This window comes from Conger conger, chromosome 6, assembly GCF_963514075.1.
Source record: "Conger conger chromosome 6, fConCon1.1, whole genome shotgun sequence".
NCBI classification, from domain to species: domain Eukaryota; kingdom Metazoa; phylum Chordata; class Actinopteri; order Anguilliformes; family Congridae; genus Conger; species Conger conger.
In genome coordinates this window covers 54,907,846-54,921,344 of record NC_083765.1, presented here as the reverse complement: position 1 = coordinate 54,921,344, position 13,499 = coordinate 54,907,846, and the positions used below count along the sequence as shown (strand labels likewise).

At 44.9% G+C, this 13,499-nt stretch overlaps 1 protein-coding gene across 1 annotated transcript; it reads right to left on the bottom strand.

Moving 5' to 3' along the window:
* Positions 1-2,316: 2,316 nt before the first annotated feature.
* Positions 2,317-11,659, bottom strand: LOC133131606 (carbohydrate sulfotransferase 8-like). Its single transcript, XM_061246978.1, has 2 exons — positions 11,513-11,659; positions 2,317-3,429 (listed from the first exon to the last, which is right to left on the bottom strand). The coding sequence occupies exons 1-2, from the start codon at positions 11,657-11,659 to the stop codon at positions 2,317-2,319; spliced, it is 1,260 nt and encodes a 419-aa protein (XP_061102962.1).
* Positions 11,660-13,499: the final 1,840 nt, after the last annotated feature.

The window sequence follows — 13,499 nt, the reverse complement described above, 5'->3', positions numbered from 1 at the left end:
TCACGTTCACCTTTTATTCATTTAGCCATAGCAACTACAAACACATATTCAGAACATTTAAGACCTTCAGAACAACAGATCGATTATTTTGGAGCTGCAAAGCTGACACGTCATATAAACATAATCTATATGATTTTTTTCTTTCGTAGTAGAGGATAAAGGTAATTCTGCTTTCAAAAAATATATTTAAAGTAGAGCAATATATTTTTTTGGATTGTTTATATCATTTATCATTGGTGAAATAAAATATTCGGTGAATCTAAGTGTGCAGCCATTGTTTTTGTCTCCTGTCTGTTTTGACAGTCAATGAGACCAAACCACCTTCTTCTATCTCAGGGGTTCCCAAACTTTATGAACCCATGAACCTGCTTAATGAGACAAAACCTTTATTATGATATTGCCCCTTTTAAAAATGTAGCCCAACATATGTCCACGTGTTGAATGACTTTTTAACATATGTTAACAGCTATATTTAATGCTTGCAGATAATGAAGCTAGTGGGGAGTATTTTGTATAGTATAATCTTCAATATAGTTTCCTCATGTGTCTCATAACCTACCTTATCAGCTTCACCTAACCTATCAGGCATGTCCATATCAGACCCACTAATCCTACTACCGTACTCATAAGTTTGACTTGCAAAGGGCAATAAGGATTACATTTCTCACAGCTTTTTTCTTTTCCTTGCTCCTTTTCCAAATCCCAGAAGGCTAGAAATAGAGGCTAGAAAAATAAGTGAAGGGTAAATTGTGAAAATAAGAGGGTGAAATCGAGAAAATGTGGATCCACAAGTTGATCGTTTAGGATGTGCTCATGTTTCCTGGCTCAAAGGCAAGATTAGGCGTTCCAAACTTCTACTTCTAGCAACTAGAAGGAACACTTAATGGGTAGGAATGTCCATAAAGATGGTGGCCCTCAATCGATTTCCAGGTCAGGAGGAAAATAGGAGGATAAAAATAAGCTATTGGAATGAGCCCCAGGACTTACTGACTGCTCTCCACCCTTCTTGCCTGTGGCCCACCTTGGACTTCATGTGCTTTTTTCATCTTACTTTTTTCAGGAGACTGCTCTTAGATCTAATCTTGCATATTATGTGTCATCAATAGCAGAAGTTACAATGGGGCGAGTCAGTTCTGCTAAATCTTCCACACATACTGTAGCTCAACCAGAGAAGGAGGTACTGCACCTCAGTCCATGCTTTCGGTCCACTTCAGTGATAATGGGAGCTTTTTCAGGGGTTTCACTGACATCCGGCTCTCCCTCTCTCAATGCGCTGCTCGGCTAATCGTGCTAAGCATCGTGCTAAGCATCGTGCTAAGCTAAAGTGCTAAGCATTGCCCAGGGTTTAATCCGTTTCTTAGTGTAAACCAGCACTTCAGGTAAATGTACAGTAGCTCTTTTTTGGATGTCTCCTGATCGATGAATCCCCAGGAAGGCCAAGAAAGGCCCAGGCGCTTATACATGCACCGTAATAATGATACTGATAGAACAATATGTTATTTCAGTAAATCGAAAGCACTCCACAGGGGAAAAAAAAAAACTTTGATTATGCTGCAGCTCATTATTACAAAGTCATATAAAAATATATATTCATCTGAAAGTATGTTACATTTTTAAGTAGGATCCCCCCCCTCCCCAAAAAAGGAAGAAACACTGGTTTGGTGTTAGAACAGCAGTACAGTGGTTCATGGGAGCATTGTGGGTGGGATCTCTAAGGGTGTACAGGGACCAGCCTGCCTGGTGCTGCACCATATTTTATATTTCATTGAGGGAATACTGTTATACTACTATGGGCTCTGCTAATCACACTCTACACTGTGCATTTGGAAAGGTTCAGGTTCAGTGTCTAAACCAAGTTGTGTCTCCTGAAATGTATTAATTTATTAATTTGTGCTGTTGGAAAGGTTCTATCTGCGTACTGAGTGGCTTTGAAATATTGGGCTTCAAAGACACCAAAGTGAACGGGCTAAAACAGTGCTCTATAAACAATGTATTTATGTCACAAACCTTTGTCAAAAATGTCAGAACCTTGTAATTCAAAGGTCTCACATTTTAGTGATGCTGAGCAATGTTGAGAGAGACTTTTCAAAGAGATCATTTTATTTATAAATGGAAAGCTTTTGTTGTAGTATCATCAATATAACGCCTGGGATTGACGTGTAGAATCGGCTACGGCGGCCGGGCAGGCGATTTTACTGAAGTAAGTATTGCTTGTTTTGTCCTTCAGGCAACTTCATTTAACCTTCAAAAAGGGAAGGAGGAGTTTAACCAGACCAAGCACATGGTCCTTAAGCACAGCCCCGCACAGTACAGGGCTCAGTACAGATCTTTAAAAGGCTTGGAGTAGTTAAACATCAGATAGTCCATGTAGTAGAAGTCGTAGGCCCGCTGCCTCTCGGAGGCGCTGAGCTGTGCAAAGTACCGCTGGGTGATGTGGGCGGAGGTGCGTTCGGCCTGGGGGTGCCGGTCCTTGAAGCTGGGGAAGGTGAGGTTCCCGGGGGCTCCGGTCCTCCTCAGGAGGAAGTTGGCCTCCTCCTCCATGGTCTCGAACTTCCCGATGAAGTCGTAGTCCAGCAGGCAGGGGCTGCACAGCTGGTTGACGTGCTCCCAGTGGATGTCCATGCCCACGGGCCGGTGCACGTCCAGCAGGTACTGCATGAACTCCTTGAAGGTCACGCCCGTGCCTGTCCTGAGGGCCGCCTGCGAGGCGTTGGCCCGGTACTTGGAGATGATGGGCTTCCCGAACACCGGGTGGTAGTAGGAGTTGGGGTTCTCGAACTTGTCCCGGAAGGCGGACACCAGCCTTTCCAGGGGCTCGCGCACGAAGAGCACTTTGGTGTAGGTCTGCAGCCGCTGGGCGATGCCCTGCCGGTCGAAGGCGTCCAGACGCTTGAGGTGGTTGCCGTAGTGGGCCGCGTCGTGCTTGATCTCCCCGGTGGAGGCGGCCGAGCCCCCCAGAACCATCAGGACCCTCTTCCAGTTGGAGCAGCCCACCTTGGGCACCTCGCAGTACAGCAGCTTGTGCCGGTCCTCCACGAAGATGCGCGACACGTGGTGGGGCGTGACCGCGCGCTTGATGTTGCTCTTGTACTTGGCGCACACCTCCGCCACCAGCCGCTTGCGGGCCTCCTGGAGCCGAGAGAGACGCCACCGTCGGTCCGGGGCGGAGGAGGAGGCGGAGGACGAGGAGGAGTTGACAGGGAGCCGCACGACGGACGGGTTCTTCAGCAGTAGTTTTCGGTGGCGCTTGGTGACCTGGGCTGGGCTCAGGAGGTCCAGCTCCCGGGAGCCGGGGGTGGGGCGCTGGGGCGGCCAGTCGAAGGCAGGGAACTGCATGGGCGGGATGGGGCTGGACAGGACCTCTCCCTGGAGCCTCTCAGCTGGGCCTGCGGGAACCCTCACTCCCTCCGGGTCACGCGCACACAAGTCCTGAAGCACAAGGGAAGACAATCCACCCTCAGTGTATGGAGAAACCAAAATGTATATATCTACCATATCAGAGACTGCTACATACACACACAGATGCAATTACTTGGACATTTCTCTTACAATATCCTTAAGCATTTATTAAACTGATTCTTGTAAAATTTGATCCAAAGTATGATGCATTGTTCTAAATACCACAGAATATTTCACAGAGTATTTTGTACTGTATTGGTTGGAAGAGCCCCATGCTGAACCAAGCTAAATTTTTTCTGATATTCAGGACCACTGGAGGGAGCCATTTCACCATTTTTGTCTGCCCTTGGTAAAACAATTCCCTTTGAAGTGCCACCCTTCTCATGTGATTCCGTTAAACAACTAATAAGCATTTAAAGACATTTTACATGAAAATGCTGAAGGGCATATTACCACATGAAGTTGCCTTATGTCTCTTCAATTCACATTTCAATTAATTAGCCTTAGCGTGATATGAAATAGTAGATCATACATGCATTGAAGAACAGGTGGGCATTCACCGTGATATTAATGATGCAATTCGCCAAATACGGCTCCTCTGATATTTAACGTATTGGCATGCGAAGCGAGTTCCTGTCCCGTAGGGGTTTCTTTGCGGAAATGAACCTCTGTCTCTGGCCACAGCGTGTAAGGAAGAGAGAGAGAGGCCGGTTGGGTGGATCAGACGCCCACGGCGAGGATTAAAAGTAATGTACCTCTTTCATCTCTATTGATTATCGCAGCAGAGATGAGAGCAAACAAAGGTCAGGAGGAAAGGAAAGTTCTGGAAGCGTGCTAACCATGGAAATGAGTCCCTGTGCATGCTGGGTACTCCCCCCGAGGGCGGAGCGGATGTGTAACACGCAGTGTGAAAGTACTGAGGAGGCGACTGGACTCGCTCCAGCTGATGGAGCTCTTTATTGCACATCGTCACGGCGACAGTGAGACAGACTCCGCCGGTCTTCCAAGCGGACTTAACGGGCAACCGCGAGGGAGGCGGTATTGAGCTCACCTTTCTCATGGTCTGACGGGGAATGACTTGAAACTTTGCACCTGAAGGGGAAAAAGAGAGTCGTTACATTAGTGCCGTTTGCGTTTTTAAAAGCGCGCTGAGGTAATTGAGCCCTTCAACTCAGCAAATTGTACAGCAATGATGTGAAAAAAAAAAAAGAAGAAAAGTATCAACATTTATGTAAAACATGTCATATACAGTGCAATAACTTGATAGTTTCATAATCCAAAATGCTGCAGGACCTGAAAAATTATTTTGCTAATATGAATGACAAAAACTGTTAAAATCCACAGTGTAGGTGGTATTTTTTTTTTTACCAACTCAGCATTAAAATCAGCACCGCATTACATTATAGGATAGCAGAGAAGCACGAGCATCTATATTTGCCTTGCAGTGACAATAGCAGTCTGGACTGAACTTCTGTCTGTTCCGGTCACTTTCGACTCCGTTTGATTGCTCTTCAAGATGATTTTGCTTTCAGAGCAGTAGGACTGTGTGTTGTCTTGATTGCTCTTTAAGATGATTTTGCATTCAGAGCAGTAGGACTGTGTGTTGTGTCTCCCGTTTGGACAGCTCCCTTTCGGCGGAGACCCCAGTTTAATGTGGGGCCAGGCCGGCAGCCCCGAGCACAGCTACCCGAGCAGTGTGATGGGGGATGCGGTGACACGTGTGCCTGACTGGCCTGTCGCTTCTTATCTCAAGTCTGGAAGTGAAAATAAAAACCAGCAGAGGGAGTCTGCTGACACGCGGCGCACCCCTCTCTCGGTAATGAAATCTGTAGCCCTGCCAGGCTGGAGCACTCCTGCCATGGGAAACAGCGCAGAGAAGTCCTCTCATGCAGCGTGGCTCCTTGACATCACGGGCGCGGAACACCGTTCGGCTGGCGTGTCTCGCATGGAAAGGGCAGACAAAGCCATTCTCTAGAACTGCGCTTCCCAAACCTCTCCTCGAATACCCCCGGACGGTCCAGGTATTTGATGTTTTCCACCTCAAGCACATCTGATGCAGCTTATCAAGGGCTTGGGAAACAATGCTCTAAAAAACTCTACTCTGGTGACACCGGCCCAGAACTCAAATCTCACGAGGGATCTCTCCCGTAATGTGCTCAGATTTATGAAAGCCAAATGCATATTACTGTAATGATATCTACTTTTAAGTTCATTAAAAAAGGGTTGTTGATGTACTCTGAGATTAGCTAGCTCAGTGCTTTCTGCGTGATAGTAAAGACCATCCATAATAACAATGGTTGAACTCGTCTTGGAGAAAAGTTGAAAGGCCTTTTTGTGTACTGTGTATGCATAACAGTAAGCAACAGACTGTAGTCCATACAATTACTTTACTTGGGCCATGTGGTTTCTCAAATGGATTGTTGTCTGAGTCATATTGGGTAATGCCCACTGTCATATGTCAGTGCTTCTTAAACACATCATTTATACCAAGCTAGTCCACACAAGAATGGTTGCCCCCCCCCCACCCACCCCTGATTTAAGAAAAAGAATTACATCATTACTGATATTAATGATTCACTGAAATCTGCCAAACCTTTATTTTTTTATTTTTTATTATAGCCTACATTTATTTCCAAAACAAAACTTTTTACAATTGGCACCCCTGTGGTTAATACATCCTTCCCTGGCAAGGATAATGGCACTGAGCCTTTGCCAGTAGCCTAATGTTTGATACGGTTTGGAGTTATCTTGAACCTTTCCTCCTTGCAGAACCTTTCAAGAACATTGATTTCCTTATATTCACTCATGAAATATATATATCCAAAATATTTCTATATTTTCCCTCAAGCTTGCCAATAATTTAGCACCAAAACACAGAAACGGACTGCACTGTAAATTGTGTCACTGTCCCAATAGTTCTGCATTTAACTGCATGCATCAGACTTCATTATATAGTCTCTTGGGTCAACTCGATATGTCAATACATTTTTATTCTGTGCTTTTCTCAATGCATGGCGATTATTATTACATGCTCAGAATGAAACAACCAAACCAGAAAGAATCTTCAAAAGCACCGCATCAGTTTTTCTTAACACGTTGCTAATAGGTTACCAAGGTTTCGAGAAGAAACTGAATATCACCGCTATTGTGACGTTCGCCGTTGAGAATGTCGGTTCACACGTTCATGAGCTCTGCTCGGGAGCTACTAAATATAACTCCATAACTCTGAGCACGTCATGCCCCGCTCCCTTGTGTGGAACACTGCAAAACAACAGCAAGTAACGAGATCGTTATCTTAGGATAATGGCCACGTGCCTCTGGATGTCTGTAAAATAATGAGTCCTGCAAAGAAAGCAGGAGAAAACCAGCATATAATGATATCTCTCCATGTTGTTTCATCCTGCTGATAGCCCTGTCCCTTCATTAGCTGCTCACTATTGTGACGTGCGAGCGTACCGTTCATGAAACGCTTCGTTTAAAGAGTGTACGTAGCAGCTGTCCGGAAGGCATTGTCCTTTTACCCCGTTGCTGTTGTTTGTTGTGAATGCGAGATTCAGCCTTCAGAAAAGGGAGAACAAGTGCTTGATAAATACTGCATGCAGCTGCTTCACCGGTGTCCACTGCGAGATGCTCGTGACCGTGATGTGCTTTAACGATGGAGCATTGAGAAGCAGTGGTAGTACACGCTTGGTATCTTTGACGTAAGATGCTGTAATGATGGGTGAGCGAGGCGAGTGTGGTGTTCAGCGCCCACCACTTAAATTATTTTGCTGTTGGTTTGTGAGAGCAGAGGTCACACAAGGCTTGAGGCGAACTGATTGGTACGTTGCTTGTAGTAGGGCCTAGTTCATAGCCTCTCAGAAAGCTGTGAGAGGCGATTCATGTTTTACAAAAGATTCCATCATCTCCTTCTGCCCACATGTAAAACAACTTTACTCCATAGAACAAGCTGTTTTATTTGTGATGCATGCCTGAAATGTGGCTTACTCCTCACCCTGACCCGTGAACTTTCCTCCAGGTCAAATAATAATCTGGTGTATAATTTGTTAGAACTCACTGATTAATCACAGTCTCTACTTCCAAGAGGTTTCTTGAGCCTTATTAATAAACTGTACAGTGTAACTGCAGAGTAAACTGTTTTAATCAACGTGATGTAGAAAGGAACCATATTAATCATAATTATGGCTGGCTCCTTGTCACGGAACTAGCGGTCGTGTCATGGATTCCGTGATTTTTTTGACAGTTCCATGACTTTCCCTGAATTTTTTGCCATTTCTGCAATTACCCCTGTTTGCCTTAGTGCTTTTGGTGATTTCTTTGGCAGTTTTAGATAGTAACTGTCAACGAAGCCTCCAGTATGATTTGTATAGGCCTAAGCATTTTAACTATATTGCCGAATTCTGGGAGAAACAAAGTGCGACAAAGCAGACAGATATTGGAAATCAAGACTCCTGTCCCTGTCATGTTTGACAGCCCCTGGCAGAAGTGTTGATGCTGAGCACTCCTTCCCCCATTACTGCAACATTGTCGGTGACAACATGCGCTCCATCAAAGACTCAGGCCTTGCAATGTACAATATACAGTATTGTATCAAAACAAACTTTAAAGAAATAAAAACGGCCACATGTTATTTCTGTAATGCTATTTGAGTATGCTCGGTTTCCAACAACGTTGTGTGAAGGGCCAAAATGAATGCTCTTCAGTGTTTCCCCATACACCTGCAGGGGTTTTTCCAAATGTTCTCGGGTTCATAGCAAAACTCAATGTAGCATGTCTTGAGTCCTGAGTCTTAAAACTTTACTGCAGCTGATTCGCGCCTTAGCTGATTCAGCAATCGTTCACATGTACCATAAAAGCAGCCATCCATCACTCATGCATTTACCACTCAGTATGGATGGAGTTGAGGTTGCTAGCGTCTCAACAGGCTCCTGTAATGCTCCCTGAAAGAACTAACAATAATGATACATATGCCAGGATTGACATATTTTAGGTTGATTTAAGTACCCATCTGAGACCTAGCTGGACAGTGGCAGACAATGTAACACTTCTCCCAATGAAGCGTTAACAACACCATTGTTTCTTCACACATTTTCCACCCGCAATATGCATTTAAAAGCTATGATTCTCGCCAAGCCAATGATTACCTCCCACAATTTTTTAAATAAATAAATTGTTTACAATAATACCAAAAATACGGAAATATCTATCACTGCTTCGGTCTTCACTGACAACGTCAGTGAAACATCGTGAAGTTTCCAATCCGAGAGTTTCTTTGAGAAAATCATAACCTTCCGTAGACACTCTATTCACAGTTCTAAACCAATCAGAGCTGGAGATACACTATTGAGAATGTGGACAGTTCAGCTACAAAGATTCTCCCACTTTGGCTCTGTCAAGAAAGGAGTTTGAGGAGAGAGGGTCCTTTTAGTAGTATGCACTCACTGAGCACTTTATGAGGAACATTTTGACTTTATTACACCTACGTATTAATGTGATTATTTAATCAGCCAATTGTGTGGCAGCAGTGCAATTTATACAATCATGCAGATACGGTTCAGGAGCTTCAGATAATGTCGACATCAACCATCAGGATGGAGATTTGATCTCAGTGACTTTGACCATGGAATGATTGTTGGTGGCAGACAGGGTGGTTTGAGTATCCCAGAAACGACTGATCTCCTGGGATTTTCAAGCACAGTAGTCTCTAGAGTTTGAAAAGAATGGTGGAAAAAACAAAAACAAAAATCCAGTGAGCAGCAGTTCTGCAGACAGAAATGCCTTGTAAATGAGAGATGTCTGAGGAGAATGGCCAGACTGGTCAAAGCTGACAGGAAGGTGACAGTAACACAAACAACCACACATTACAATAGTGGTATGCAGAAGAGCATCTCTGAACACACAACACATCATAACTCCAAGTAGATAGGCTACAGCAGTAGAAGTCTAAAAAATAAGTCTAATAAATACTTTATATTTTTGTATAGTTAAGGTAGTTGTCTATAGTTTGTTTGTTAGCTGTATATAGTTTAATTCTTGGCACAGTTTTGTTTTCCAATTTGGGTCTGCTTATAATTATATAGAAATGTAATGTGCTCTGTGATGTGTGATTTTTTTATCATGCCTAGAAGAAAAATATGAATAAAAAACCTTGGAACATATTATGTGTTGGTTCTGTGTTATAAAATACAAGAATTTCACTTTATTGAAATTAACCATAGATTCATAGTGAAGGTAAAGGCAGACTAAAGTTATGAGTTAAAACTAAATCGGCCAAAACATGCCAAGGTCTCTGAAGGTTAAAAGCAATAGGGAAGTAAATTTTATGCCTGAATATTCAATTTAATTACATTTTTATAGCACTTTTTATAGAAGATCACAAAGATGCTTTACAGCAGGGGCCACCAACCCTGTTCCTGCAGATTTCACTCCAACCGTAACACAGAGCACCTCATTCAACAGCAAGAGAACTCATCAAGCTGCTAATTGGTAGAATCAGGTGGGTTGGACAGTTGATACAGTTAGGAAGGTCAAATGAGGGGAAAATAGAAAACCGTTTAGAGAGGCATGGTTATGTATCTGTAGCTCCAGGATGTGTTAACGTGTGGCGTGAACCAGGGGAGGAACAGGGCCAGCGGTCCGTGACTATGAAGAATATGGTAAAAGATTAATGTTCTGCTGATCGTAGTGTCAAGGAAAAATATTTTGAGAGATAGTGTAAGCCAAAGATTTACTTGTTTGTTTAAAGTTATTCTCAGCCAGTGGACCCTTGTGCCTCTGTCACGTCCGTGCCCCTTTTCCTATATTTCCTATTCTCTGCTTTCACTCCGGTCCTTGTTTTACCTCTCTCCCCATTTCATGTCTCCGCCCCCCACTCCATATGCATTTCCTTCCTGTCTTCCAGCTGTTTCTTGTTGTCTTTCGTCATCTGTTCCCCAGCACCCACATCTGTTTATCATTTAGTTAATTTGTTGGTATATTTTGTTCTTTGGCTTCTAGTTTGTCAGTTCTGTTTCCTTTGTGTAAGGTGTTTTACACCTGTTCTAACCTCCATTTTCCAGTTTTCCGTACCTGTGTGCATTCTGTTCTGTTTTTGGATTTCTGATTTTGGACCGCTGCCTGGTTATTCGGATTCTGTATTCTTGGATTTTAGATTTCTATACCTCTGCCCTGTTTGGACTGAATGTATTTATTCCTAACAACAACTGCCTGTTGATTTCTTTTACTGAAGCAGTTGTCACTGTTGCTACAGTAGCACACGTTATTTGTGTGTTATCTGTGTCCCACTGCTGCACATGATATCTATTCATTAATTTAATACATTTATTTACATATACAATTCACTCCTTGAATTGCTGCCCCTTTTTTCAGTTTTCTGTGAACTTTGCTGTGAGTGTTCAGTGACCGATATTTTACATGACATACACCTAGACTTAATCGTAATTACAGTAGTTACATCCAATATTAAAGTAGTGTATACCCCTACAGCAAGGTGGCATCAGATGTAGGACAATGGAAAGGAGTATTCTAAAGCAATAATATAATATAATACAGGGTATTATAGGGTACATGAATGGATATATTTGCCTTGTGGCTGCAATGATATTCGTATTTATATTAATTTAACAAAATCAGTTAAAGATGCTTCCAGTCTCTTTTTTTATGGTTAGGGCTACTTAAAAAATTGAGCTTTGTGGCATTACAGCTGAGATGATTTTTAATACCATTTAGAATTCAAAATGAAAACATTTCCTTGTTTTCAGAAGAGAGCACTTTTGCGCAATGGGTGCTTTTGAAAATACTGGTGGCCACATCTCATAGCAAGAAATACATACTGTAATGCAGAACGCTTCGCAACCAACTGTAAGGTTCGAAAACATGAATAAGCAAAATGTCAACAGTGTTTCTTTAATCTCATTGCCATGGAAACAGTAGGCCTTCGAGCCAGGGGAGGAAAGGACCAGAGCAGTCACGTAATCTGAAGTAGGAGGCGTGGTGGTTTCAGAGACGGGATAAGTAAACAAACGCAAGCGCGGGCTTTTGATTTGCGGGTTAAGTGAGTTACGGCAGCCCTGACGGGGCGTAATTGGCGGATTAAAGCGCGAGCGAGCCTGACCCGCTGATAGCGACGGCCCAGCCCCCGCGGAGTATTCCCCAGCCGATGACGCCGGGGGAAGAGGAGAGGAGTGCACAGCGGGTCTGCGTATTTTTCACAGCCAGACGGCACGCGGCGTGAGGGGAGGGGAGAGCACGGGGTGGGCATCGTACGGCGAGTACGGCTGCTCTCCGTGTACCAGCCGCTGTAATGGAGGAGGTGGACGACTCCAACGGGGAGCCTGTCCCTCTGTCTGACTCCTGCAGCTCTCGTTCCGGTGACCGGATAAATGCGGCGAAAGCTATCCAGCCCCGGTCGAACGCACTTTAGGTACTGCGCTGCGGTCGGGTTTTGCTGCTTTTCGCTGGAGCGAAAACGCCTTGATGTTCCTCAAACGCTCTGCTAAATTTACTCACTGAGCGCTGGCTTAAATCGGTCCTGTCCACAGTCGCTTGCATCGGACATAGTTATTGGGGGCAGCAGGCGGTAAGAGTAGGCGTCTCACAGTCGGAGAGTTGCCGGTTCAATCCCGCCCATGGTGTGTCCCTGAGCTAGACATCTAACCCCTAAATGCTCCTGACGAGTTGGTTGGTGCCTTGCATGGCAGCCAATCGCTGTTGGTGTGTGAGTGTGTGTATGAATGGGGGAATGAGACAGATCAATTGTCCTGCGCATTGTAGATTTGTGAGTTTGGAGCGCACTTCTATACACTTCTGAAATAAGAATGCAGAAGAAGGAAAGACGAGTCTGTTCTTGCAATGTGGGCCCATTATTTATCTACTACAGTCTAGAGCAGAGGTCTCCATCCCTGGTCCTGGAGAACCACTGGTCCTTTCTTCACCTTACAATTAGCACCCTGTTAAGATCCGGATAACCAGGTGAGGTGAGTTAACTGCATAATCAATTGTAGTTCTCCAGGACCAGGGTTGGAGACCGTGTCCACCCCTGTGTTGAACCTGGACTTGAACACCCCCAATCTGCCAAACTGTTCCACATGTGATTCACTGAAAAGGAAGGATACTGTACGTGGACAGTGGCGAAAGCTGTACACGAACACACTCACTGCACACATTACGCTTATTTTTCTGCTTGAAATACACCCATACCCGGGGTGATTTGCATGGCTTACATGTGACCTATTATTTATTCATCCAGCTGGATGTGTCACTGAAGCAAATCGGGTTAAGTATCTCCCTCAAGGGAATAACAGCCTTACAGCAGATAGCCATGCAATGCTGGAACGAGTGGCACTCTGAATAGAGCCCCAAATGAGGGGTTCCACATCTGCTCGCCTGACTAGACAGCTAAATCCCCATATAAAGGAAGAGACCATATTCTATATCAGATCTCAACAAAAAAAAAGCTAAGTCCTCAATTACGTTAGGTGGCACAGACCCGGTACTGTTTGTCAGCGAGACTGAAGTTCATCCTGGCAATTCCGCGTCGTCTAGGACCGCCTCTCAAGGTCTTGGCAAGGTGGAGGGGGATTAGAGGGGCAGCCTAAATCATGGCCCAATGTCAGGGAGCCAGATTCGGCAATCGTATTTCACCTCCGTGCCAAGCCGCACAGGAGCGTAGCTTCAGATCGATTACGTGCCAAAAAGCTGGAAGCTGCTCTGATAGATTTATCTGGAGGAGAAGCTGACAGCGGCAGGGCACAGCACAGTAATTTACAGGCCCGGCGCTCCAACGCGGAGCCAGAGACGGGGAGAGGCCTCTCCCCGCTGTCAAACGTTTCTGCCCTTTCCCTCTGGACCAACCAGGTCCAGTCTCCTGCCTCTCTCCTGCACCCCATTTCGTGGGGTCCCCCATCACACGCCCCCCCCCCCCCCCCAGGCCTGCTTTAGAGGGGGGTCATTTATGTGCGGGCGCGGCTTGACCCTGTGAATAACCTCGGCCGGGCGGGGCAGACAGGCCTCGTCTCCGGGTCCCAGGAGCGGAAGGTTGCGGTTTGCGGCTATTTGTGGATTTTTTTCGCACGGGGTTTGTTTTCTGAACCGACGGCAGG

Bases quoted from the DNA above. Each gene is read 5' to 3' on its own strand.
- LOC133131606 (XM_061246978.1), bottom strand. From the start codon at position 11,659: ATGCCCACCCCGTGCTCTCCCCTCCCCTCACGCCGCGTGCCGTCTGGC. The intron at 3,430-11,512 runs GTCAGGCTCGCT...CTTGTGCTTCAG, and splicing joins TGGGCCGTCGCTATCAGCGG to GACTTGTGTGCGCGTGACCC.